We start from the raw sequence: 27,204 nt of genomic DNA on the forward strand, positions 1-27,204 counted from the left end.
TGGGCGCTGCACTGAGCATTTGGCTGCTGCATTCTACCCTAGCTGCAGCTTCTGAACCAGGCGCAAGGGCAGCCCCACAGAGCCTGCATTACAGTAGTCTAATCATGATGTACATGCACAGGAAGGAAGATTACCTAGTGCCCCCACCAAACCTTCTCCATGCATTCAAGAATCACCTCAGGGGACCAGATTGCGCAGAAGAGCCTATGCGTGCTCAGCTGTACACACATCAATTCCCCCTTCAGACCTTCTACCCAACATGTGGAGGTAGTGTGTGCGCGTGTGTGTGCGCGCGTGTGGAGTCAGTAGCGGATGACACGGATGGCAACACTGGGGGCACGACAGCACAGATGTTCATGACAGTCTGACTAGGAGTCATTTAATGTGCAGCTGTTCACATCTCTCAGCATTTAAAAAGCTACCTCAGCAATCCTCACAAGTTATCCTTGTTGTCCCCCTATGGGCTGTTATTATTGTCCCCATATGGGGATACTGAGGCTGAAAGACTAATGGCTTACCGAAGGCCAACTAATGAGTTCAAATCAGAGGTGAGTGTGAACCGAGGATTTTCCAGCACCCTCTCTGCCACCACATTCCATCACTAAAGCTGCTCACTTTTCTTCAGTAGCCACACAATGACAGAAAACAATAGTCTTGTGGCACCTTAAAGACTAACACATTTATTCTGGCATAACCTTGTGTGGACTATAGCTCACACCATCAGATGCATGCAGTATTATAAAGAGTTCCAGGTTTTTTATACAGTACATGTGGGGAAGAATTGTAAACAGTGAGGTCAGAACAGTGAAGTTACAATTCTCCCCACCGCCGCAAACCACCACCACACGTACTGTATATGAACCTGAAACTCTCCATAATGCATCTGATGAAGTGGGCTACAGTCCATGAAAGCTTATGCCAGAATAAATGTGTTAGTTTTTAAGGTGCCACAAGGCTCTTTTGTTGTTTTTGCTGCAACAGACTAATACAGCTACCCCTCTGGAAATTGTTATAACGAAAGAAAGGACTCAGATACCTGGAACTATCTGAACAGGGCAAAGCTCCCCCCTATCCTTTACCTGCCCTTGCTTTCCCTTCACTAGTTTTGTAAACAAGGCTCGCCCATCTCTGGCTGGAACCTCACTCAGCCTTGAACTCCATTCTCAGCCAATCAGGCTTCCTGAGAGGCCTCCCAAGCAATTAAGAAAAGCAATAGATCAGCTTTTTCTTACTAGGTTTATTAAGGGAGAGAGAAAGAGATGGGACCCCATGGGTGTTCTGGAGGAGGTTCCACGCATTAAGGGAAGCAAGGACAAAGGAGCAAAGTCATTTAAGGCAGCAGGGCAGGAGACTTTCAGGTGACACTGTGCTCCTATGCACATTTATCTGTGAGGAGGCTCTGTTGAACTCAGTGAGGCTTACTCCTTTACAGGCATGCATAGGATTGTGCTGTGAGGGTGGTAAGGAATGAAGCAGTATACAACACACCTTTGCAATCATGAGGACTAGAATTTTTATTTTTTTTTTAAACAACAACCTGGAACATTAGCAAGAACAGATGAGACGGCTCAATGTGTCTCATAGCTACAGGTTGCCCACACTTGCTCCAACAGAGTAAGTAGAGGGGTTCAGATGAATCCCCTCAAGCATTCGAAGAAGGGGCTTTATGTGTATATAAACATATGAGCATAGAGCTCCTCCACATATTGGGGGATCCTGATTAGATCAGGATCCCCCAATATGGATCCCACCCATGCATAGAGGAGCTCTATGCACACACATCAGCACATGCCTTGGGCTCTTTCTCAAATGTGCCAAACATTCAAACTGTAGGGACAACATGGTCAGCAGGGACAGGACCAGCCTCTGCAATCCCACACCCCCCTCGTATGCTCTTTGAACACTGAGATTTGTCTGAATCCCCCCTAGAGCAACCTTCTCCCAGATGTGTTGGACTACAACTCCCAGCATCCACAGCCAGCATGGTGATGATGGGACTTTTAGTCCAACACAACTGGAGGGCCCCAGGTTGATGAAGGCTGCTTTTGAGGGGGGGGGTGTTATACTAGCAGTGGAGTGGCTCCAACTGACTCCAATTCAGCAAGCCCACTCCATACAACCTCTAGAGCCCTATTCAGATGTTCTGGTTCTGTGTAAACACATGAGGAGAGGGAGTGTGCTGCCCCCACTCCACCCATAATTGTTTTCATCACCCTGAACTCCTAGAGGCCGAGTCTCTGAAGAGGAGAGCCCTCTGTACCTGTGGAGACTCTCCACACAATTCTGAACACTGATTTTTCCTTGCATGTACACAGAATCAGAACACCTGAATGGGGCTGCTTTCTGTCCCCTTATTGAACTCAATTAGAACTGCTGGGTTCTTGGAAATTAGTAGTGTTGAAAGTGAGGCAATACTCTGTGTGGAAACACATTGGCCCACCCCATCTTACCACATTTCTACTTCACATTTCTCCACCTTTCCTTCTTTAAAGAATCCTGGGAATCATCTTTATTGTGAAACCCACTTATTATTTGCTTGAGTGGAAAGATGGCATCAGGAGAAAAAGAAAATAAATCTGAGGCATCGTTTTCTGGTGCAACTCAAGACTCCAGTATCCCTTTTTAATTCCTTGTGATTGTAAGAAAGGAATCCCACAGTCCTGCCATGCTGGGACCTGCCTATATTGGAGCAATGATGTGTAGCTTACTCAGGATTTTATGCATTATAAAATCCTGAGTAAGCTACACATCAGCATTAATGACTGCATGCCTGTCCCAAAATGAACCTATTCACAGACTATGTTCAGCATCTGAGGTCCTCCGCCGAGTGCCTCCACTAAGGGAAACCCGGAAAGTGGCAACAAGGGAAAGGGCCTTCTCAGTGGTGGCCCCCCATCTGCAGAACAAGATCCCCAATGAGGGTTGCCTGGCGCTAACACTGTTATTTTTTGGCATCAGGTTAAGACTTACCTGTTTTCCCAGGCATTTGGCAGCACATGGTGAGTTTGAATTGGTCCTGGATATGTCTTTAGTTAGGACTGACTGTTCAAAGTTGCTTTAGTTATATGTTGTTTGCGTATATTTGTGTGCTTTTATGTAAATGGCTTTTAAACTTTTTATATTGTATTTAATGCTTTAACTTCTGTAAAATGCCCAGAGAGCTTTGGCAATGGGGCAGTACAGAAATGTTAACAACAACTCATGAAATCCCGCTCTTTCAGCAGCAACACTGAGAATAAGAGGGAACAAATTCCACTGCCAACAACACAAACTGTAACACTTTCCAGAAGGGCAGTGGTGTTAATGTGTGGCAGTAAAAACAATGAAGAGTCTTGCAGCATCTTAAAGACAAATTTACTATGGCATAAGTTCTCATGGACTACAGCCTGCTTCTTCAGATGCATGAAGGGTTATCCCGAGTTACAGGCTCATATACAGATGGGGTCAACACTGAGGTCAGAGCAAAATGAAATGCAGGAACAGCAGACTGAGAATTCCCTTGGGTTGGATCCAAGATCTGCATTCCTCATGAGGAAGGGAGTTTTTGCAAGAGGAAAGGCTGTACTCACAGAAGATCCCTCTGCCTGTTTTAGGGGACCCCCTCCCTTGACACATACCACAGCTCACCCCATTCAGCAGGAACCTCTCTCTCTCTCTCTCTCTCTCTCTCTCTCTCTTATGCGTGCACTTTCAAGGAGCTGGGGAGGGGGACTGCTGTAGGAAGGAGGGAGTGGGGACGTCCATTTCTGCCAGTGCAGTTGTTGTTGTTCAGTCGTTCAGTCGTGTCCGACTCTTCGTGACCCCATGGACCATAGCACGCCAGGCCTTCCTGTCCTGCGCTCTCTCCCGGAGCGTGCTCAAGTTCATATTCATTGCATCCGTGATGCTATCTAGCCATCTCATCCTCTGCCATCCCCTTCTCCTTTGGCCTTCAGTCTTTCCCAGCATCAGGGTCTTTTCCAGGGAGTTTTCTCTTCGCATTAGGTGGCCAAAATATTGGAGCTTCAGCTTCATTATCTGTCCTTCCAAGGAGCACTCAGGGTTGATTTCTCATGTTTGACCACCTCCAGCTTACCTTGATTCATTGATCTGACATTCCAGGTTCCTAAACAATATTGTTCTTTACAGCATCGGATTTTCTTTTCACCACCAGACACATCCACAGCTGAGTGTCCTTTCGGCTTTGGCCCAGCCGCTTCACTCTTTCTGGCGCTACTTGGAAATACCCTCTGCTCTTCCCCAGTAGCATATTGGACACCTTCCGACCTGAGGGGCTCATCTTCCGGCGTCATCTCTTTTAGCCTTGTGATACGTTCCATGGGGTTTTCTTGGCAAGAATACTGGAGTGGGTTGCCATTTCCTTCTCCAGTGGACCACATTTTGTCAGAACTCTCTGCCATGACCTGTCCGTCTTGGGTGGCCCTGCACGGCATAGCTTATGGCTTCACTGAGTTACGCAAGCCCCTTCGCCACAACAAGGCAGTGATCCATGAAGGGGGCCAGTGCAGTTAATCCCGTCTAAATCTGGATCCAGCTGTCCTGGTTCAACACAGGCAAGGGCTTTGGGCAAGGGACACAGATAGTCCCAGGAGCAGCAGCAGAAGAGCAACCTGTTTAGGCCAACGCCACACGCAGGAGTTCTGAGGAGGTTTTGCAGGTACAGGTGAGGTCAAAGCCATCCACAGGTCAGCTCACAAGTGTCAGTTTTATCAAGTGTCAAGGCCAATCAGAGGGGTAACTAAGGGCCTAGGAGCCTGTCAGATCTGGTATCTTGGCACACAAAGCCAAGGTTAAGGTGCCGTTGTCTGCAGCAGACCACTGGCCTCAGCAGGGCTGAATTTATAGCTGGGTGTTAATCAGCACAGCTGGCTAATTAGGTCAGCGTGTTGCTTTTAAGGGAGGCCCCATGGTGGGACTTCTTTCTGTTCTTTTGCTGCTCGAGTCTGATTCTACACTGTGCAGAGGGATGGATTGGCTCAGGCTCTGCTTCTGGCATTTGTGGAATTTCAGGAACTGCTCAAGAGGGGCTGGGCTGCTCCTGTAATGTTTCTAAGGGAGGACTGTCAGCCAAGGCCTCCTGTTCCTTGCTTAGCTCTGGCTGGGGCCCATTGTGCTGGCTCTTCCCCCCCTCTTCTTCCTCAGACAAATCCTCCTCCAGGTAGGGCATAACACTAATCCCTTATTAACACTGGCGATTCACAAAGCATCCCCGGCAACACCTCTGGCACACATTAGTCCAGGAGCAACATGTCAATGATTCCCCCCCCCCCACCACCCAATCAGCATGGAAGGAGCCATTGCCATGTGCAACGATGGAAAAACACCACCACAACCACCAGCAGGCAAATCTGTATCATGCCAGCCATGCCTGCTGAAATTTCCTCTTCTACACAACCATTAAAGTGCAGAAGCCCTGTCCTCTTTTCCGTCTGTCCGCCCTAACCCAAATCACTATGGTGAGACGCGTTGCATTTCTATTTAAAAAAATTATAGTAATTATTTCTCAATTTGCAACTCTGCATATAAATTAGCATATGCACATGGTATCCAAATCTGCATCTTTTGTCTCCTTTCTGGCAATGCATTTCCTTTTTTTTGGCCACGTATAAGTAGCCACCCTAACTGCAGCCTATAACAAAGCGACTGGACCCCTTTTGAGACATTATCTGTGCTTCAATCAACATGTGTGGGAGGAAAAGGCATTGTGGTGGCGCTCTCCTTCCCCAACCACGACACATACACCAGAGCATGTCAAGAGAGACCCTGCATGTACAGCTGTACAGTGTCACTCCTCCCCACACATCTATAGAGGCCCAGATAACATCTGGAAAGGGCTTACTTATACTCCATCATTGGAGCTTGCCTGCATTAGACACATATCTCGGAAGCCAAAGACCAACCTCAAAAATGAACCATTGTAAGCAGCTGTTAACAAATTCATTTCTTCAGCCGCTCTTCACCCAGGAGTTTAAACAACAATAATAGCTTGCTTTCCCCCCTCCCCTCCCGCAGTATAGTTCATAATATGCTGATAAGGTGTGACTGGTGTTGTGGTTGCAGACAAGCGCTGTTCAGCCAAATGTGTTGTCCATCACCTAGCCTGTACCAACAAACTTCAGCGCTGCTTTGCTTGACTGTCTGCAGCTCTGAACTGCTTCCTTGCGGCTTTTGCTTACTAATGGAGGATGAAGAAGGCTACACCGCTCTGAGCGTCCAGTCTGGGAGGGGTGCACCCTCAGGAGCTGCCTGTCCAGCTGGGAAACAAGGTACCCCTTTCAGGCCTTTCCATCATTTCCCGTCTGTGTATGACTGGGCAGAAATGTTTCAGAAGAGGGGCAGTTATAAGTTTTCCTATTGCTTCAGATCCACATTGATAGAGTAAAGTGCTGTTTGTATCTTGCAAACAAGATTTTGGTTTGGAGGATCAGAGGGAAATATGGAAGGGTTCATAGTACTTTGCTTTAAAAACAAATGCAGCACAATCCATCCGCTCCACACACAAAAGAAAAGCAAAACAAAGTGAAAGCAAAAGGTTGGGACAATTTAAACATAAAAAAACTGACAAAGGTTAATGTTGACTTTTAAAATTACCTGTGCAGATGGAGTGTCTGAACAATCTAATAAGGGGGTGGGGGGGTGGGATTGTCTGGAAGTTTTTTTAAAAACCCAAAATCAATATCTGCATCTTCCTTGTAAAGATCACAAAGAACTATACAGTTCAAAAACATAAATAACTGAAATAGCATTCTATATACAAAAAGAGCTGCAATACATTTCTGGAAAAATCTGCATTTTACTGTGATCCAAGAGCAGTAATGCTCCAATATTCAATTAATTTGCTTGCAAGGAAAATCTGAGTAATTTCTGATAATCATGGGATGCATTTATATACCCAGTAATGCTCAGAGAGAGGGGTTGTTGTACTTCCCCAGCAGTAGCAAAGATAAATGATTCCTATCTCAGAAAGGATTTTACTGGGGGAAATGTTAAAAGCAATACTAAGTAAGCACATATAATAGGGAGTAGGTCTCATGAATCTCTGTTGGACTTCTTTTTGAGTAAACACGCTAAGCATGTTTATGAATCATACCCATAAATCATGTTGATATGATGCGAACTACAGGTAGGATGATCAGAGAAGTCCTTAACAGAGAGGTGCAGGGTCAAACTTTTCCTGGGTTTTCCCTGGTTATGGTAGATTTACTTTAGTAATAAGCACGATAATTGAATTATACCACAAAAAACCTCTCATTATTACACTAAAAGGTAATAACAAGCTTCTAAGGAATAGGATTTCTTTTTCAAGAAAAATATGGCTGAGGACATCATTCGCTCTAACATTTGAAGGCAAGAAAACCTGAGCACTGTAGCTACAGTGGAACAGCAGCACATAAATTGTATTACATAAGTTCTTAAGGACACAACCCTATGCATGTTCAGACAGAAAAATGTCCTACAATGCCCAGCATGCTGGCTGAAGGATGCTGGAAGTTGTAGGAGTTTTTTCTGCCTAAACATGCATAGGATTGTGCCCTAAATGTATTAGAAATAATCTCTATGACAATTTTACATAATGGATTAAAAGTAAGGTAAAAGAAGTTTAAGATAGTTGATATGGATAAGGATAGTAGCATTGACAACATGTATGAAGAATTAAGAACAATGCAAATCAAACTAGATTTGCGTGTTAGCTTGGAAAATATGCTGGTCTTACATGTGATGATTCAAGCTGGATTTTCATTGCCAGTGATAGAGTAAAATAATTAACTTATTGTCACCTAACCAAGCTTTTTTGTTGATTAATGAATGAAATGAAAAAACGCTGGTATTTGTCAAGCAAAATTTTTGAATGCAGTAATGAAACAGGGAACTATCAGTACATCAATATTTTTAAAGGCAAAAAGAAATTTACGGTTTCTCATTTTAGTCTAGATCATTGCTGAGCCTGTAAAATAACTTGTTCAGAAAAATCAAATGAAATGTTATAGACCTCTTGGGACAATACCATTTCAGAATGCAGGCATGGCATCTCATGCTCAAATCCTCCTCTGTGTAAAATACTCAATTCACGTGGAAAACTAGCATTTCAGGACGAATGATCATAGCCTAACCTTCCTGATGCTTTCCCTGAGCAGGAAGGTGTGTGTGTACAATGCATGCATGTGTGTTTTAATATGAGAGAGCATTTAAACACATAAATTCCCTACTTCCGTTCTGAAGGGCTATACCACATGGTTTTTCTAAACATGTAGAAAATATATCCTCTTACATAGATATTTCTAAAAGGAAATTGATTCAGAGTGTTAGAAATAACAGTGTATGAACTTAGGTCAGAACTATTTCTCTTTCGTCTCCATCTTCTCAGTTTCCCTCTAGATCCAGCGACAACATCACAATTCACCTTGTCGGCCAGGCATGCAGCCTTGGCTCTCTCTTGGAGTCTTCCCTTTTCTTTGCTTTTCACATTCTCCCTGTACAATGTGCAGGTATATTCCCATTCCTCTCAGTCTCCTTGGCTAAGACTCTGATGCATGCTCTGTTTACTTATCGTCCACCTTGACTTATCAGTGGAACTTTCTGGTCTCTGCGCCTTCCCAGTCACAGCTCAAGTTCTTTCTCCAAAACTCCACTGCCAAATTCATTCAGTGTTCTGATGGTGTGACCGACACCCCTCATCAAATCCCTTCCCTGGCTTCCCATCCTGTTCTGCATCCAGCACAAGCTGAGTGATCAATGATGTTTTATTCCTGCCCTTTCTTGCAGGGACCAAAGCTGTGCCTTGCAAATTCTCCCATTGCTCTTTCAGGTGATTCTAGCACTGCAGCTTTCATGCCTACACCCACTGATTTCAATGAGCCCAGGCACCCCCACCCTGCATAGGAACAGGCTTCAAACCAATACAAAGAAGTGATAAACCAGCTTTTCCTAACCCACCATCCACCAGATGTGTTGGACAACTCCCCTCATCCCCAGCCAACATGGCCATGCTAGCTGAGAATGGTGGGAGCTGAAGTTCAGTACAGCTGGAGGACACCAGGTTCGGGACAGCTGTGATAAACTCATGTAGCACTGCACTATGCGCACTGATAAACATGAGTTTATCGCAGCCTTCTCCAACCTGGTGCCCCCCCCCCCCCGATAGGAATTTAGATATTGTTTCTTCTGCAGCATTTTGCACTCCTCTCCCTGCCCCGTCTGAATGCCTCCCCTTTAGGTGGAGTGCATGATGTATTTGGCCAAGCCACAGTCTGAAGCTGTAAACATCCTCCTCTCCCTCACTCACCCACATCCGCTTTCTACATTACCATGGTGCCATGCAGGACATCTCTGGTGGTGATAAGTACAAAGCTAGTCTATCCATCTCTGTCAATACCTCTTAACCACTGTGGCCTATACACCCGTTTCAGCTGCCCAGCAGAGGTATGTGACCCATTTGTTCCAAACTTGCAAATGTAATGGGCAAAATGTTTGCCATACAAGTTCTTTCCACCTGAGATTTACTTCTCTGATAAGGAGAATTCTTGATATTTAATTTTTTTTGGTTTATACACACACACACACACTAACAAAATGCAAAGATCATCACAATTATTGTGTCAAAGTGTCAATAGACACATTCTTCTGAAACCTATCAAGATCATAAGAAGGGACATACTGGATCAGAACAAAGGCCTATAGTCCAACATCTTGTTTACACAGTGGCCAGTCAGATGCCTCAACGAGAAGCCCACACCCAGGACTTACGTGTACTTGCACCCTCCTGCCTGTGTTCCCAAGCAATAGGTATTGGTATAATGGTATAATGGTAACAACTGGTATTATGCCTCTGATACTGGAAGAAATATGCAGCCATTATGTCTAGCAGCCCCTAATCCCCTTTTAAAGCTATCTGAGTTGATGACCATTACCACATCTTGTGGTAGGGAATTCCATAGTTAACTGTGCTGTGTGAGGAAGTCCTTCCTTTTATTTGTCCTGAATCTCCCACCAATCAGCTTCATGGGATGAACCAATATTATGAGAGAGGGGAAAAATTATCTCCTTACTTACTTTCTCCACACCATCATGTCTTCCCTTACTTGTGTTTTTTTTCCCTTAAGTTGGCCTTGTAGGCCCCTTCCAACCCTTTTGTTGTTGTTCAGTCGTTCAGTCGTGTCCGACTCTTCGTGATCCCATGGACCATAGCACGCCAGGCCTTCCTGTCCTGCGCTCTCTCCCGGAGTGTGCTCAAGTTCATATTCATTGCATCGGTGATGCTATCTAGCCATCTCATCCTCTGCCGTCCCCTTCTCCTTTTGCCTTCAGTCTTATGATAAGTTAAACAGCCCCAAACACCGTAACTTGTCTTCACAGGGGAGTTGCTCCAACCCCTTGATCATTTTGGTTGCCCCTTTCTGCTCTTTCCCCAGCTCTGCAATATCCTTTTGGGGGATGTGGGGCCCAGAACTGTACGCTGTTACTGCAGCACTTCACAAATAAAGTCAGGAATGTGCTACGGCTCAGTGGTGGAGCACATGCTTTGTATGCAGCAGGCCCCCAGGTTCAATCCCCCATATCTCTAGGTAGGCCCGTGAAAGGGCCTTGTCTAAAACCACGAATAGCTGCTGTCAGTCAGTGTAAAGATGAATCCACGGTCTGACCTGGTGGAAGGCGAGTTCTTATGTTGCTAAAGTCCATTGGTCAGTTGCTTCCCTTTCTTCCAAGTCTATGAACCTTCGCACAGAATGCATCCCACTGTGTCATATCGCAAGTCTGCAAACTCAAACCCAGCTTTGGATAATCTGATGAATAATGTGTTAAATTAAGGCACAGAACATGTAGATTTGCAAAGAAATGGTGGTGTTGCCCATTTGTCTCAAAACTAAGATGCACCTGACCAAGAAGGCGACCGGGGGTGTCGGGTGGGGAATCTGAATGCAAAATGTGTTTTTGCAGTGAAACCACCATAGAGAGCTTCGGCTATTGGGCGGTATAGGAATGAAATAAATAAATAAATAAATAAATATTCGCCCTGTTCAAGTCATTCAAACCATATGTCACCTCTACACATGAAGAGGGGGAGTGGGGTGGACATGCTGGCCCCACCCTCCTCTGACGGTTCTTGTTGCCCTCTGATGTGGGGAGCAAGTGTGTGCAACAGAGGTCCTCCTCTATCCATGGAGGCTCTTCTCAAGAATTAGAACCCATTCTAATTAGAATTGGCATGTCTGTTGCAGGTGACATTGTGCAGAAAAGAATGTTGGCTTCACAAAGCATCCTTTAACTGCAATGTTCCTCAAACTGCAATGAGTCGTGGGCAGCAGACTCTGGGCGCCATCGCACGAGGCTTTTACCATGCACTCGTGGTGGGTCACTCATGGGAGTTTGCGGGTACATTTCATGACGTCATCAATTGCCAGGGCACATCCAGTGGTATTTCCCGGTTATTCCATGTTTAAACAATCCAGAGATAATGAGCTAATAAAATATTCTGGATTTTCCTTACTGTGTACAGTCATTGTTGCGCTATTAAAACAGCCACTAGATGGCATCATTTCATTGAGGTCTATGGAACACTGTCTGAAAACCTAAAACTTCCCCTCTCAGTGGTAATCACGTGGTCGCTGTCTGGGAGCCCATGGTAAACAAGGAGGCTCCAGAATGGGAGGACTTCGGGGGGGTTCTGTAATGTAGAGATGCCCTCCAAGTGCTCCTTACTCACATCACTCGGTTTCATAAATTATCTGTCACTCTTCACAGAATCTCCCCTACATCTCCGTTGGTACCAGATCACCCTATGGGCAGCATGCACTGCGATCGTCATCCTGGTGGCAGCTGTCATAGCCTTAGGTGAGTATCAGAGTAGTTTATATTTTAGTTAGATGCCTGCTTGTGGTGAGTCTGGCAGCGGAAGAAATGGCGGGGAGTCAGGCGTGAACTTACACAGCATCCTGTATGCTGTTTGACCTGTATAGCCTAACATAGACGGCAGATTTCAAGTACCCAAAGGAGGCCCCTTATGTAACAGGAGCTTCTAGACAGCCAAGATAGTTTACAGCTTCACATATCAACAACCTTGCAGCTGCCTGGCCGTTACCTCATCCTCCAAGTTAACGAAAAGCTGAGAAACGTTCCCTCTCATGCTGGAATGTTGAGGCCCTTTCTCCTAGGAAGATGGGGGGGGGGGGCTTACTTCCCAGCCTGGATGCTTTGGGCTCCTTCTGCAAGGTGGGAGGAGCTATATAAGCTGGTGCCAAGAGCAAACCAATTCGGTCTCGCTCCAAGAGAAAACGTGCATAGCCAGCTTGGAGAAATCTGTTGGGCCATGGGGTGAATGCAGTGTGGGGTCCACATTGCACAGCCTGCTGTGATGAAGGCCAGCTTCTGTCAGCTGAAGGGATGTGTGAGCCACCTTTGCTTTTCTTTCTGCAGCCATTTATCACCTGTGTGTTATCAATGAACCATTAATCTGATGCATCTGTGACTCTGTTCCACTTTGGCACCCCAGAAATCTGGTTTGACTGGAACCTGACAGGATCAGGATTCCAAAAGCCACACACGGCTTCATGTGTAATATGCTTCCCTCTAGCCCTGGGTTCCCCAACATGGCGCCTATGGGCGCCACTGTGCCTGAAGACTCCTCCCTGGGTGCCCCACAGGCTCCTTGGCTCCCCCTGATTTTTTATTTTCTTTAATTATAAAAACCTCTTTTAAAAACTGGGAGGCTGGGCTGTTGCAAAATGAAACATCAGCCTCCAGTGACAACTTTAATTCTAAGAAAGCCTCTGAGCCCCAGAAGCATTTTTAGAAAATAAAAACGGCAGGGGGCTGTAACCCAGCCACCCAGAAAAAAAAAGAAAAACATACGCTGGGGGGTGCTGGGAGCATCCTGGGAGGCTAGAGAGTGTGGCGGAGAGCATGTTGGAGGGTGCTTCTCCTGCACTGCGTGTGTTACCTGGTTGTGTGTTCACACCTATGATATCAAGCTTGTTTTGTGTGTTTATCTTGGTGGGTGGGTGTGTTTTGCCTGTGAAGTTGTATGTGGTGTGTGTGTGTGTGTTGCCTGTGTATGTATATGTGTGTGTTTCTCTGAACAGCATTGCTGGTTTTGCCTTCTGTGAAATGGGCATTTTGTTGTGCTTTGTGAGGGCAAATATGAGATTTGGCCCTTGAGGCTCAGGCCCCACCTCTGCCTTGGACCCGGCTCCTTTACCAAGTGATTTGTCTCTGAGCTTCGCCCATTTGCATTATAGATAGGGATTCCACCTCATGATCCAAGAAATTGCTTGATGATGCTGATAAAGCTTGGAAATGCAGTGATTAATAATCAGGAGCCTGCTTGGCTTCGCTTCTGGCTTGGTTTGAGGGCTGCCACGCTGGGCCAAATCATAGAATCACAGAGTAGTGGGATTGGAGGGGGCCTATAAGACCATCGAGTCCAACCCCCTGCTCAATGCAGGAATCCAAGTCAGAGCATCAGATGTCCATCTGTCCCAATGTCCTGTAGGGCGGTGCTCAAGGATCTGATTGTTTAAACATATGCATGAACAATTTTCAATGAAGCAGCCATTTATATACTGGACCCAATATTAACCAATCTAGAAATGGCCTTCCATACTAGAAAGTAAATAACTTTGCTACGAAAACAATATTAACCAATCTAGAAAGTACATAACCTTGCTACGATGAAAAATAACAGGGTTTAAGGCATTCCTCTTATTCCTCTTGATTAAAGTGGCTGGGGCTTGGGGAAGTTTTACAGCTGGAGACTCAGAAAGGAAAAGCTGAGACTGATGTCAACAGATGTTCCAGCACATGCACTGTGAAATGCAGTGTTTCCTCAGGCAATTTCCAGTCTCTTCTAAGGCGCAGGCTCTGCAACCAAAGCCAGGGCAGATCTTCAGGTAAAATTAATAAATTTCAGCTTTTTGTGTGTGTCCATTTATAAAAAGTTACAGCAAGGTAAATGTAGCAGTTGCAAATAAGCGCTTCTCTTCACTCCTTTATTGCACACCTGTGCTGTTCTGAGGGAACTTCTGACCTGCTGTGGACAGACTTGTTTCAGTCATTGTGTGTGCCTTCACGACTATAACAACAAGCATCAACAGTATATTCCAGCAGTAACTTCAGCAGGAAACTATTTCCGTTTGTGCTGTTCACACTCCCAAATCATTCTCAAAGACATGCTTTTTTATTGCTCATGTGCCATGCCAAGCCTCTAGAGGCCTCCATTTTCTCTTTCTCTGCGTGTGTTAGCTCAGAAAAAAATAAGTAGGTGAGCAATCTGCCTAATAAATTTCCTTTGCTTTCAATTGGAGCCTGTCTTCAGAAAGACTGCATAAACTGGGATTCTTTACCTTTTACTCCAGCAGGAAAGTAACATCATGTCTACGCTGCCAATTTAATGGGGACTAGGAACATGCAATGCTGCCTTACACTGAATCAGACCATTAGTCCATCTTTGTTGTTCAGTCGTTCAGTCGTGTCCGACTCTTCGTGACCCCGTGGACCATAGCACGCCAGGCCTTCCTGTCCTGCGCTCTGTCCCGGAGCATGGTCAGGTTCATATTCATTGCATCGGTGATGCTATCTAGCCATCTCATCCTCTGCCGTCCCCTTCTCCTTTGGCCTTCAGTCTTTCCCAGCATCAGGGTCTTTTCCAGAGAGTTTTCTCTTCGCATTAGGTGGCCAAAATATTGGAGCTTCAGCTTCAGGATCTGTCCTTCCAATGAGCACTCAGGGTTGATTTCCTTTAGGATGGACTGATTTGACCTCCTTGCAGTCCAGGGGACTCGTAAGAGTCTTCTCCAGCACCACAGTTCGAAAGCATCAATTCTTCGGTGCTCAGCCTTCCTTATAGTCCAGCTCTCACAGCCATATGTATACGTTACTACTGGGAAAACCATAGCTTTGATTATGCGGACCTTTGTCGGCAAGGTGATGTCTCTGCTTCTTACTATGCTGTCTAGGTTGGCCATAGCTTTCCTCCCAAGGAGCAAGCGTCGTTTAATTTCATGGCTACAGTCACCGTCTGCGGTGATCTTGGAGCCCAAGAAAGTAAAATCTGTCACTGCTTCCATTTCTTCCCCTTCTATATGCCAGGAAGTGATGGGGCCAGATGCCATGATCTTAGTTTTTTTAAAGTTGAGTTTCAAACCAGCTTTTGCACTCTCCTCTTTCACCCTCATCTTTACTGACAGGCAGTGGCTAGTTGGTAATGAAGATAGGACAAAACAAAGTCCTTTACGGCTGTTTGATACCTCTGCTGCCAAGTCTTGTTCAGGAGGCAGCAAATGGCAAAAGTGTATTTTGGCTGATTGAAGGCTACTTTCTCTTTTTCTGTGGTTCTGTGCTTAGGTGAGGACTCATTCAGATACCCACTCTCCAATCCCCGCTCTCCATGAGGAGTATTTCTTGCAATCACCAAGTAGTAGGAGAATAAAGCAAACCTAGGTTGTGTGAAAGCATCCGATGCTTTTGTGCGAGCTGCAAAAGTGCTTGCTTGCTAAAACTGTCTTCCCTCGTTAGAAATGGGCCTTAGTCAGAAACATTAATGGCATTCCTGCCTCTCCCTTCCCAGCGAATTCCACGTGCAAACTCTGCCCTGCACACTGGCACCTCCACAGGGACAAGTGCTACTGGCCCTCAACGGATGTTAAATCTTGGAGCGAGAGCCGGGACGACTGCTCAGCAAGGAGTTCTCAGCTGGTGGTGATCCAAGACCTGGAGGAGATGGTAAAGGAAACCACCTTACATTTCTTACAGTGTGTATGTATGCATGTTTATTCAGAAGGCCCACTGAGTTCAGTTGGCTTATTTCCGCAGGCTCCTTCACACCGGGCTTTTATCCTGCAATTGAGATTGCTCCTTCACGGAAGTTTGCGGGCTCCTTACATAACGCCATGACCCTGCTGCACTAAGTGCCCTTTGTTCCGTTTTTAAATAGATTGCAGATAATGAGCCATCAAATTACCCTGTTGTGTTCCGCTTCAGTTTCCTCATGAAAAGAGTGAAAGCGGCAAGAAGAGGAGACTGGATGGCCATCTGTCAGGGATGCTCTGACTTGGATTCCTGCATTGAGCAGGGGGTTGGACTCAATGGTCTTGTAGGCCCCTTCCAACCCTACTATTCTATGATTCTAGGATTCTAGGAGCGAGATCAATGAAAGATATGGAAGACTCAGATAAGGGGGGGGGGGAAGCACATATAAAGGGAGTCAGTTGTGATCCTGCATTTAAAACGGAAGCAGGAGGCCCCGTTTTAAATGCAGGATTTTAGGCTGGTGTGGAGATGCCCCAAGTGCACACTGGATCACAGCTTTAAAATAGCAGTGGTAAATGTTGAACTAGGAGGCATGTTAGGTAGAAAGCCCTGCCCTGTGCCCCATATCAATCAAATGCCTGGGCTAGTTAGTTAGTGCATAGACAGGGACTCTGGGGATCATGGTCAGTGAGTCTGAAGGAGAAAAAAGATCAGTGGGGCAACGCCTCCGTGTGAAATCCACCCCAGGCATGCAAAATGATTGCTTTTCATGCTAAGCAGTGCATCCAAGGCATACGTTGGCCATACAGAACACAAGTGAGCTTCTTGGTTTATTTAGTGATTTTGTTATATTATCTATGTTCTTCTCCTGCCTTAATTTTTTAAGACTTTATTTCGAATTTTTTAAAAAAATTAATGGGAAAGAAGTGGATGAAACCAAGTGGATATGCTCTGAAAAGTCTGGGCGGAGAGTGGAATGATTCTGCCCAGATTCTAGAGTAAACTGTGCATTTGGAGTGGATTCCACAATCCATTCTAGGAACATGTAAAGAAGAGGACGTGCATGATTGGGCCTCTTTGTGCATGCTGGAAGGTGACCAATCTGGCAAGTGGTCAGTGTGTTTACCAATTCCTTGTCATGCCCATGGCTTGTCAGGACACAAGGCAGCAACCTCATGTGACTTACGAACATCCCTTGCCTGCACTAAACCACACGTAGCATCTTCCTCCAATCCACTGACAAAGTGGCAGGTTGGTGCCAGTTGTTATGGAAGTCACTGGGGGATGGAACCATGACCAGGGTCTGAATTCAACCAAGGAGAACAGGAACTCTTCTTGGAGCAGTGGTGATGCCTTGTTATACCAAGGCCTTGACCATGTGCGGCCCCTGAGATGCTCCCATCTGCCATACCTGAAAGCCACAAACATGGCAAGGTTTTGGTGAAATCATTAGTGCCCCACTGTGCCTAATGCCTGTGGCTATTTTTGAAATTGGTTCGGAATTTGCTGCTGGTTCCACTTCCAAAAACGACCTTGGCCCCAGCCAGTACACACAGTTTGGGGTGGAATTCAACAGCATCCTTACCCAGCTGGAAGGTGTGTAAACCTGAGGCTGATATGGAAAGAATAAAAAAGCACAAATACAAAATCGGGTGCTAGGAACTCCTTGCCACTGTGGTTGGCCCAGGTTCAGAGTTTGAACTAGACCAATACAGGCTGAGAGCAAATGGAGTTATTAACACAATCATGCACAGATTCTGGATGCAGCATTCATGGGAGACAAGTGTGTCCTGGACCTACACTGAGTAGTCTAGACTTCCCCAGCCTGGTGCCCTCCATATGTTCTGGACTACAACTGCCACTATCCACATCCACTGGCCATCCTGGTAGGGGCTGATGGGAGGTGTCATCAGGCCACCAGGTTGGGGAAGGCTAGACTGGTCCCTCATTGGTTTGTGGCCAGCTGGGCAAGAGCAAACGTTGGTGTCTGGATGGAAAACTAAACCCAGAAAGTATTAGCTGGAGCGGTGTCAGGGTGGACACTGAGCCCATAGAATACCAGAGTAGTTCTGATTTGGAGGAAGAGCAGTCGCTCCTGGGAGAGGAGCGCGCCCCTCTTTCCCAGGGACCGCAGCTGACGGAGATTCCTCCCACCAGCATTCCTAAATTAGAAAGCAGTTCAGGGAGTGACCCAGCACAGATAGCAGACTTGGTGGATGCGCGATGCACACGCAGAGAGCGGCGCCAGATGGAGGGCGCGGAAGGGAGGCGTAGTGCCCGGTTGGCGCTCCAACAACAGCTGCGCCCAGAGGATCCAAGGGAAAAGGGGAGGGATTCTCCCTAGTCCCTAAATTCAGGGGTCTGCCAGTAATTGCCTTTCAAACGGGGACCAACTGTTCCAACTTAGGGCATAGGTACTCTGCTGCTCAGAACTAGTTGCTAACAGTAGAGTTGTTAAGTTGTAAAAGAAGAATAAAGCTTTGAAAAGAATCCCTTTGTCTGTGTCTGGACTTGGCTACTGGATTAGACTGAGAGAGCCCTCCAAGGAGCCCTTGACAAGCGGTGACTGTACAGACAAGCAGGCAGCAGCACTCGGATGTTCAGAACAGGCAGGAAAAATAAGTATAACATGAGAATGACAGTGCTTTCTGGTCACCCCAAACACCATTTTGTCCGTGATTCAGGAGTTCTTAAAGCAGATTACACAAGACGCACGTACATACTGGGCTGGACTCGCTGTGTCATTGCCAGAGAAGAAATGGGTGTGGATTACAGGCCTCCCGTTTGACCAGAAGCTGTGAGTTTCTTTTTCACTGTGCCTTTCCTTTTCTGATCAAAGCAGAAGAGCATGGAGAAGTGGATTGATCTGGGTGTTCAGTGGAAACTCTTGGGTGTAAACTGTTTCAGAATTAAGTTGCCAGCATTTTCATCAGAGAGGTTGACCCGGTTTGGACGTTTATACAACCCACAGCTTGTTAACCATGGGTTCTGTGAGCCGCCAGGAGCAAGCGGGTGAGTGTGTTGGCTCCCAACTGCTTGCCCACTGTCGCTTTGTTTAACATCCCAGGAATGCCCCGTTCCTGGGTTGTTCGCCGTGATGTCTGAACCTAGATCACTGATGTCTGGATCACTGAGGAAGAAATAAGCCAGAGTTTTAACCCAACAACAAACCACGGGGTGTTCTTGGGTTGTTGAGCAAGTGGTCAGAAACTAGCTTAGGCTGGTATACCAACTACGCCCTTATCTGGACAAAGATATCCTAGCTACAGTTATCCATGCTCTGATAACTTCTCATCTGGATTACTGCAATGCGTTATACGTGGGGCTGCCTTTGAAAACGGTCCGGAAACTTTAGCTGGTCCAAAATAGGGCAGCAAGATTGTTAACAGGGACTGGCCTGCAAGCTCATATTACGCCAGTGCTTTTTCAGCTACACTGGCTGCCAGTCCATTTCTGGGCCCAATTCAAAGTGCTGGTATTAACATTTAAAGCCCTTAACGGCTTGGGGCCAGGTTATCTGAAGGATCGCCTCCTCCCATATGTGCCTGCCCGGACCTTAAGATCATCGTCAGCGGCCCTTCTCCATGAGCCCCTGCCAAAGGAAGTGAGGCGGGTGGCTACTAGGGGGAGGGCTTTTTCTGCTGTGGCACCCTGACTGTGGAATGAGCTCCCTAGTGAGGTTCGCCTGGCGCCTACATTGTATTCCTTTCGGCGCCAGGTGAAGACCTTTTTTATTTTCCCAGGCATTTTAGCTTTCTAGACTTTCAGCTTTGCTGTTTTAAATCTGTATTTTAAATTCCTGTACTGCTGGTAGGTTTTATTGTGGTTGTATTGCTATATTGTGATTTTAATGTTCTATATATTTTAAATTGTTTTATTGTGTGCCATTTGGTTTTAATTTTTGTGAACCGCCCAGAGAGCTTTGGCTATTGGGCGGTATAGAAATGAAATAAATAAAATAAAAATAAAATAGCACACTCGCTCATTCCTGTGCACTCACAAGCAACCCGTGGTATGTTAACAATGGGTTGTTTGATCGTACAAACTAGGTCATAGAGTTGAGGCTCTAGGTACAAGAGGAAGTACTAGGTACTCAAGGTGGGAAGAAAGGCTGAGCGATAGGAGAAACAGGGCTTGCTTCTTCTTAGATCAGAGAAGAGTTGCCACAGCCTTGAACCCTGATAAGCAGGTTTCCCCTCCTTTTTTCTCCAGGTTCCAAGAACCAAACCACTCTGAAGAAGAATACTGTGGAGCGGTCAAGAATAGCAAGATTACGTCTGATACTTGCAATGCAGTATTTAGGTGGGTTTGCCAGAAAGACTCCATCTTGATATGAAATTTGAAATGGGTGCCTGAGAGAATTGTTGTATGCAATTTTGTTACATGCCGGAAAACACAAAATCACAGCGCATGAGTACATCTTAGCAAAATGCCTCCGTGAAGTGCAGGATCACAGATAAAAGAGCGTTTCTGTCTAGATTACTTTGGCTATTGAAAGGCTGGGCTGAACTGAAGCAGTGACTGTAGGTAGGTCATATGCTGAGGAACGAGGTAGGGCAGTTAAATGCGCTTACAAGCTTTCCCGTGATCAGGAACCAAGCTGTAATAGGGCTCCTGATTATGGGGGAATTTGCAAGTGCAGTTAACCAAACATGCTTATACCCCTCTCCCTTGTCCAAAGCGCAAAGATTTACAGAGAAACTGAGGGTGTGGGGATGTTGGGTGTGGGGCTTGTGCACCCACCCTTGTCTCCCCTCACTTTTAACCCTCAGATGTGCAGGCTGAAAGCCTGCATAGGGCTCGTCAAAGCACTCACCCCAGAAAATATTAGGGAGTATGATTAAAAGTATATGCACCTGTGGACTGCATTTCATGCACACTTGAATATGCATGTATGTATGTGGACTGCTTACTTGACTGTATATGTTACTATGTGGGAGTGTACATGGATATGAAGAGTGCAGAGTACATCTGTGCTTGAGAAAACCATGCCACAGGTCCAAAACATGTTCAGCTACTTTGAAGAATAAAACTTTATTTTTCCTACATCCCGAAACGTGTGTTCTCTTTCCCATTGGGTTAAATTGGATTTTCTGCAGTTTTGTCTGCAAACCTATCGACCTTTGACCGTTACAAGAATGTTGAGGTGACATCACAGAAACCATCCCAAGCGCTTCTTGCACACATGTTGCACAACAAGACTGCTGTATATAGCTCATACCACCTTCTTGGTTGTAGGGAAGGGACATGGGCTCCCCCTCTTTGGTCTACCCTTTCCATTGGCTGTATGGAATGCATTGTCCTTGCAACCCTAGTTGCAGCAGTAGAATTGTGGTCCCTAGTGAGTGTTCATATCTGGAGTCTTTTGGTCGTTCTATAGACATGGGAGCATCATGATGTAGCCCCCTCCTCAATTCTAGTGTGTGAGTCAGGGGTCCCCAACCTTTCTGGACCCGTAAGCATGCTTGGGAATTAGAGAAACAGCTGTGGGCACTACCACAAAATGCCTAGTAAATCGATCGCTGCTTTGGTGTCTGCCTGTCACATCTGTAGATCTTAGGCAGTGTCTTATTCAGCAAAAATGTTTGTTTCGTGTCCATTGGACATCATAACGTCTCTTTAATATGGGATTGTCTAATTTGGTTAATTGCTGGTGGTGCAATGCAGCGAATGCTTCTTTTAAACTTATGTTTTAGCAATGTCCAGTAGTTGCTTCTTTTGGGGGCGAGGTAATTGCGCAGGTAAATGTTGTACTTGATCAGTCTTTAGCATTCACACATGCTGTTTTAAATGATTTACCTGCTTCATGGAAATTAACAAACGATCAGTGTGAATTGATTATCCATGCCATTTTGACAGCTATTATAACACTGGAGGGATAAACACTCATCTCCTCTAGTGCAATGGACTGAGGACCTTACAATGCTTCAGTATAGAAAAACCACCTTCAAGTGGATAGTTATTTGGATATATGGTCCGCTTCTGTCGAAGCCTAAATATAATTGCTAGAAAGCCGTATGAATTTCATACGAATCCATGTATGCCTATTTAAAAAAAAATGCGGGTGCCCACGGGCACCACATGGGAGATCCCTTTGCAGGCGCCACTGGAGTTGCCCACAGGTGCCGCATTGGGGACCCCTGTGAGTGGTGCTGTCTTGCTGAAGCGCATTATAGAGTCATAGTGCTGTGCTTGATTGGCTAGCTGGTAGGATCCCATTTTGTTGACCTAATTTTCGGACAATGCACGAGGTGGACCTGATCATGTCTTTGTGGACAGGAAGGGCAGTAGGTTGGCTGCCCCTCCTGTGCACACATCTCCCTGTTCCATTTTGTGCAATAGTGTCATCAGCATACCACTGTTTATGGACACATTTGAAGGAATTACAGGAAGAGCCAAGCCTCTGATAATCTCCAGCAGTACACAGTTGTCAGCTTTCTTCTTTTTTATTGTTGAGAATTAATTGTATGAGGTACAAAATTTTACATGCAAAGATCATTATAAAACCCTGTTTTGGCTACATAGCTGTCATAACTCAGCACCAGAGTTCACTGTTTGGTGTGTGTGTATGTGTGTGGTATGTATATATATGTATATGTGTGTGTGTGTGTATACACACACATACACATACACGATGGTGGTATGTACACATTGTTCCATGTAATGATAACCACTTTTCTCGCACCTGAAATGTTTGGCTCATTATCATCTCAACCCAGCCAGGATCAAGTCTCAGGTTTACTCATGGCATGATGTCTCCAAAAGAGATACTGATCTGAAAAGAAAAGAGGTTTCACAAATGTTCCTTAGTATCAACGGTACATACATACACACACACAAGTGGCAGCCCACGAAAAACTTCACAGTTTATTTTTCAACAGTCCTATTTTTGTCACTTCCCTCCCCCTTTTATACAATGACATAGAATACAACATTAAGGGCACAATCCTTTCGACTGCACCCTCGGTGATCGGAAGCCCCCAACTCAGAGGCATCTGATCATGCAATGCAGGGCAGGAGGAGCAGCGGAGGTGATCTTCACATGCCCGTCCTCCCGCCCTGCAGATTTTGCTAGACAGGCTTTCAGCCCGTCAAGTGAGGGCACTTCAGACAGGGAGGGAAGGAGTCTGGAGAAGGCTCAAGATAACTCGTATCCTGGCCTCTCCTGTCTCCTCCCCTCCCCACCCACCAGAACACACCTCCTCTCCCTCTCCGAGATTGATTTTCTGACCTCAGAAGGCAGCCAGCATGGTTCTTTCCATGCCAGCTGCAGGGGGGAGCAGGAGAGGGAGTCAGATCTCTGCCTCCGCCTTTTGAGGTTGGATAACTGTCTCCGACCTCGGAACGAGGAATCCAAACAACCCTAATGTCCCTGCAAGACTTGCCCAGGGACCACAGGATTGCTCTCTAAATAGATTTTTTTTAAATGGTGAACTTAATTAAACTGGCAGACAAGATTGTTTTTTAATGTTATGAATATGACCTAAGCCCTCTGCAGTATGCATGTGTGACGAGGCTATCGTGAACAAGTGGGACTTCCCTACTCCTTTGATGCCAATGCATGCTTCGCCACGTGCTCTGGCCAACGCGTGATCAGCATCAGTCTGACCAGAGTCTATGTGCATATGGATCTATGCGCATAGAGCTCCCTCCATGGGAATGGCAACCCTGATACCAGCTGCCCTGAGCTCATATTCCCCTGTATCCAGAAGCACTACACTCCATGTCCAGATGGAATTTGCAAATTGACCCTCACTTTCTGTGTATGCACAAAAGAAAATGAGCCATTATACTGGTGAGTATCCTCTAGCAAACGCTGTAAAAGAAGATGTTCATCAGTTAAGGGATTTAGTAAAAATCTGGGACACTCTGCCCTTGTGGCCTTGTCATTGTGGCAGCATGTTAGGTAAGGATCACCACTTCTCTCACACCTGAAACGTTTGGCTGGGCAACGCTGGCGCGTATATCTATATATCTATATACCTATACCTATACATGCATGCATGCATATATATATATATATATCGGATATGGAGAATCTTCTCCCAGGCAGAAACATGCTACCTTATATATCATTGGCCCCATTTTGCTCCCCCTCTGACTGGCATGTGGCCATCTACTGTATTATTAGAGGAAATGATTTCAGTGCAGACCATGAAGAAACACTTTTTTAATTATCTTTTCATTTGTGTTTTATAATGTTTATCATCCTTGAGAACGCCTGAGTATATTTGCCTGTTGTGTATATTTGTGCTATTCTGCTGTAGCACAGCGCCACCTAGCAGAAAAGGAAAAGCTCTTTGTGTAGAGCTCCGACCTCAATTCTGCGACAAAACTGAACATAGATACAGCAATGAACAGCCACATGTAGAAAAGCTCTTAGTGTTTTCAGCGTGGTGGTTTCGGCTGCCTTGGTTACAGTTGCCACAGAGGGAAGGCTTTAAGCAGACAGTCTGGAAATTGCTAGGGGAAGAGGCTGCCTTTGCTGAACTAGGCGGATAGCAATATGCAATGTGGATTAGTCATGGGGTCAGCCAATTGGATTGGTAGTTGGAAGATCCATAAAAGAACATGATTAGTCAGAGGCTTTCTGGCCAGGAACTGTTGCTGCTTTTAAGTCAGTTGGGAGTTGGTTGGTGGCTGCAGGGAGCATTGCTCAGAGCTGGTGGAGGAGCTAGCTTTGCCCACTGAAAGAAGATCTGAAGTCCAGAGCTGGTTGCTGGGAGGAGTGGGAAGCTGTGCTGTGGGGTTGTGGTGGAGCTTCAAGCAGGCAGCAGAGCCCAGCACTAGAAGGCTTCAGGAAGATGCCCAACCAGAGGGAACTTCAGCAAGTAGTCCTTGAAACACCCTTCAGTCCATTTGCGTCTCTCCACACCCCCACCAACAGTCTCCATTGCCAATGTGCATGTACATTCATAAAGCAATAAAAGGCACATATGGGAGGAGGCGATCCTTCAGGTAACCTGGCCCCAAGCCGTTAAGGGCTTTGAATGTTAACACCAGCACTTTGAATCGGGCCCGGAAATGGACTGGCAAGCCAGCGCAGCTGGAAAAGTACTGGCATAATATGAGCTCGCAGGCCAGTCCCTGTTAACAATCTCACTGCCCTGTTTTGGACCAGCTGAGGTTTCTGGACTGTTTTCAAAGGCAGCCCCACATATAACACATTGCAGTAATCCAGACGAGAAGTTATCAGAGCATGGATAACTGTAGCTAGGCTATCTCTGTCCAGATAAGGGCATAGTTGGTATACCAGCCTAAGCTGATAAAAAGTGCTCCGTGCCACTGAGTCCACCTGTGCCTCAAGTGACAGTTCTGGGTCCAAGAGCATCCCCCAAACTATGAATGTGATCCTTCAGGGGGAGTGCAACCCCCTCCAGAACAGGTTGAATATCACCTAGCCGGGCAGACAAACCACCCACTAACAGTATCTCCGTCTTGTCTGGACTGAGTTTCAGTTTATTAGCCCTCATCCAGTCCATTACCGTGCCCAGGCCCTGATTCAGAACAGCCACTGCCTCACCTGGTTTTGATGAGAAAGAGAGGTATAGCTGGGTGTCATCCACATGTTGATGGCACCTCAGCCCACACCTCCAGATAACCTCCCCCAGCGGTTTCATGTAGATGTTAAACAGCATGGGGGATAAAATAGAGCCCTGTGGAACCCCATGGCACAATTGCCATGGCACAGAGCAATAATCCCCCAGCACCACCTTCTGGAATCGGCCATCCAAGTAGGAGCGGAACCACCGCAGTGCAGTGCCTCCAACTCCCAACCCAGACAACCTATCCAGAAGGATACCGTGGTCGATGGTATTGAAGTAGACAGGTTAACTGGTTTGCCATGTGAGAGGAAAGGATGCATTTCCTCTCACTTTTATGCCGGGATCACTTCCACAGGTATTAACCTTTGAATATCCTGTCCTCTAATTTCCCCAAGGGCTTTTGGGGTATGTGTGGCCCTAGTGGATGAGCTTTGCATTTTATGTATTAAGAGATCAAACCCCAGCCCTATTTATGGTACTCTCCTGTGTTGCTTCTGATGAAGGATAGATCGATCGATCAATAGATGATTGATAGATCGATCGATCTATCGATCTCCCCCTTAAAAGCTAGCAAATGTTGTGACTTTGTTCTTCTGAACAACCCTTTAGAAATTCTTGGTGGTCCAAAATGTAAGCATCCTGAATTACAAGGGAGGTTTCCAAGGCAGTTGCTCTGCCTCGGAAAGCTCCCTCTACGCTTTGAGGCAGGATGAAGCAACCCTATTTGCCTTGTTATTCAGACTCAGGTCTAAAGCACTCCATGGCCCTACATTTTAGTAATATTGTTATAAAATTCGAGGCGGGACTAAATGATCTCCTAGGAACCCTTCCAATTTGACCATTCTTCATTATAAGATTGGGAGTCATACAGGACAAAGTTAATGGAACCTGGACATTGTCAAGCACATCTATTCTTAGGGAAATTATAGGCTGATGGGTCTGAATGGCTGGCCTTTGGGGACAGTTAGAAAATATCTGAAAGGGCTTAAATTTCCGCCCTGCCAGCTAATCCAAGTGTCTGTGAAGGGCGGAAAAGGTGGTCAGACTACAGACTGGAACTTGAGGCAGACTGAAAAAGGGACAGAACTGAGCTAGATTAGAGCAACTTAGGGTGTAGGCTGTTCCCTTAGAAGGCTTGATGTGGGAGTAGTGTACTTTGGGGTGTCTGTTGGAGAGTTAAGCTATGAGCCCCTCCGTTGATACTCAACCTGTACATTTGTAAGTGAATGCAAATATTACAAACTGTCATAAGCCTCTAGTGACCTCCTCCCCCAAAGGAAGCTAAACCTAGGTAAGCACTGCACCCCTGGCAATTCTCACCACTCATGACTTTGGGCATGTGTAGCAATATATATTTCTGCAAAGGGGCTCTCTTTCTAAGCTTCAGCATGACCTGTGGGATATAACAGAGAATGGCTATTCCAAGTCTCTGGACTGGAAGTCACACATGCCTGCCAGGTTATTTTCTGGGTCTGGAGAGTGTGGAAAGAGTGCTGAAGAGCAGCAGTGTTGTATTTGGCTAGGCTGACAATTCTGGAGAGAAGAGGATAGATGTTAGCTGAATGTGGCACTTCCTGTGTGCTTGTTTTTGTGCCCCTGCAATATCTGCTCAATCAGTATTTATCGATGATCACAAAGACTCCATCAGCCCCTGGTGCTCTCTTCTCAGGTCTGCACTTCCTACTGCTTGGAGAAGGGAGCTGAGAGAAAGGTACACATTCCTCGTACCTCACTGAGTGGGCAGTTGAGGGATCAAAAGTCCGCACAGTCCACACGAGGCCCTCATCTCTCAGCTGGTTTGCTGCAGATCCAGCGTTCTTCCCTTTTACAGCTGGAGCCGGCAATGCCCTGATGATTCAAATATGCACACCTTCCTCCTCCACGAACTGAAAACCTGAAGAGTAACAAAAGTGAGTTG

General features: G+C 46.0%; 2 protein-coding genes across 7 annotated transcripts in view; one reads left to right on the top strand and one right to left on the bottom strand.

Annotated features, from left to right (window-relative positions):
• The first annotated feature begins 6,125 nt into the window (after positions 1–6,125).
• On the top strand, positions 6,126–20,114 carry LOC146355331 (killer cell lectin-like receptor subfamily F member 1). Its single transcript, XM_084830460.1, has 6 exons — positions 6,126–6,266; positions 11,674–11,829; positions 13,734–13,883; positions 15,560–15,714; positions 18,426–18,538; positions 19,954–20,114. The coding sequence occupies exons 1-6, from the start codon at positions 6,179–6,181 to the stop codon at positions 20,075–20,077; spliced, it is 786 nt and encodes a 261-aa protein (XP_084686586.1). The 5' UTR covers positions 6,126–6,178; the 3' UTR covers positions 20,078–20,114.
• The window catches only part of LOC146355332 (C-type lectin domain family 2 member B-like), a 28,394-nt gene continuing 20,578 nt past the window's right edge, over positions 19,389–27,204 (bottom strand). For 4 of the 6 annotated variants that reach the window (XR_014787155.1, XR_014787154.1, XR_014787156.1 and 1 more), the window contains 2 exons: positions 27,015–27,180; positions 19,389–22,516 (listed from right to left, as the gene is read on the bottom strand). Coding sequence is in view for 2 of the 6 variants with exons in the window: in XM_084830462.1 (XP_084686588.1) it covers positions 27,069–27,180 (112 nt within the window). In the remaining 4 variants the exon portion in view is untranslated. Of the gene's footprint in view, positions 27,181–27,204 lie in introns of all 6 variants that reach the window. The other 2 variants (XM_084830464.1, XM_084830462.1) reach the window with 2 other exon arrangements.

Source organism: Heloderma suspectum, chromosome 2, assembly GCF_057233095.1.
Source record: "Heloderma suspectum isolate Gila_16-S chromosome 2, 16-S_ref, whole genome shotgun sequence".
In the NCBI taxonomy this organism is placed as follows: Eukaryota; Metazoa; Chordata; class Lepidosauria; order Squamata; family Helodermatidae; genus Heloderma; species Heloderma suspectum.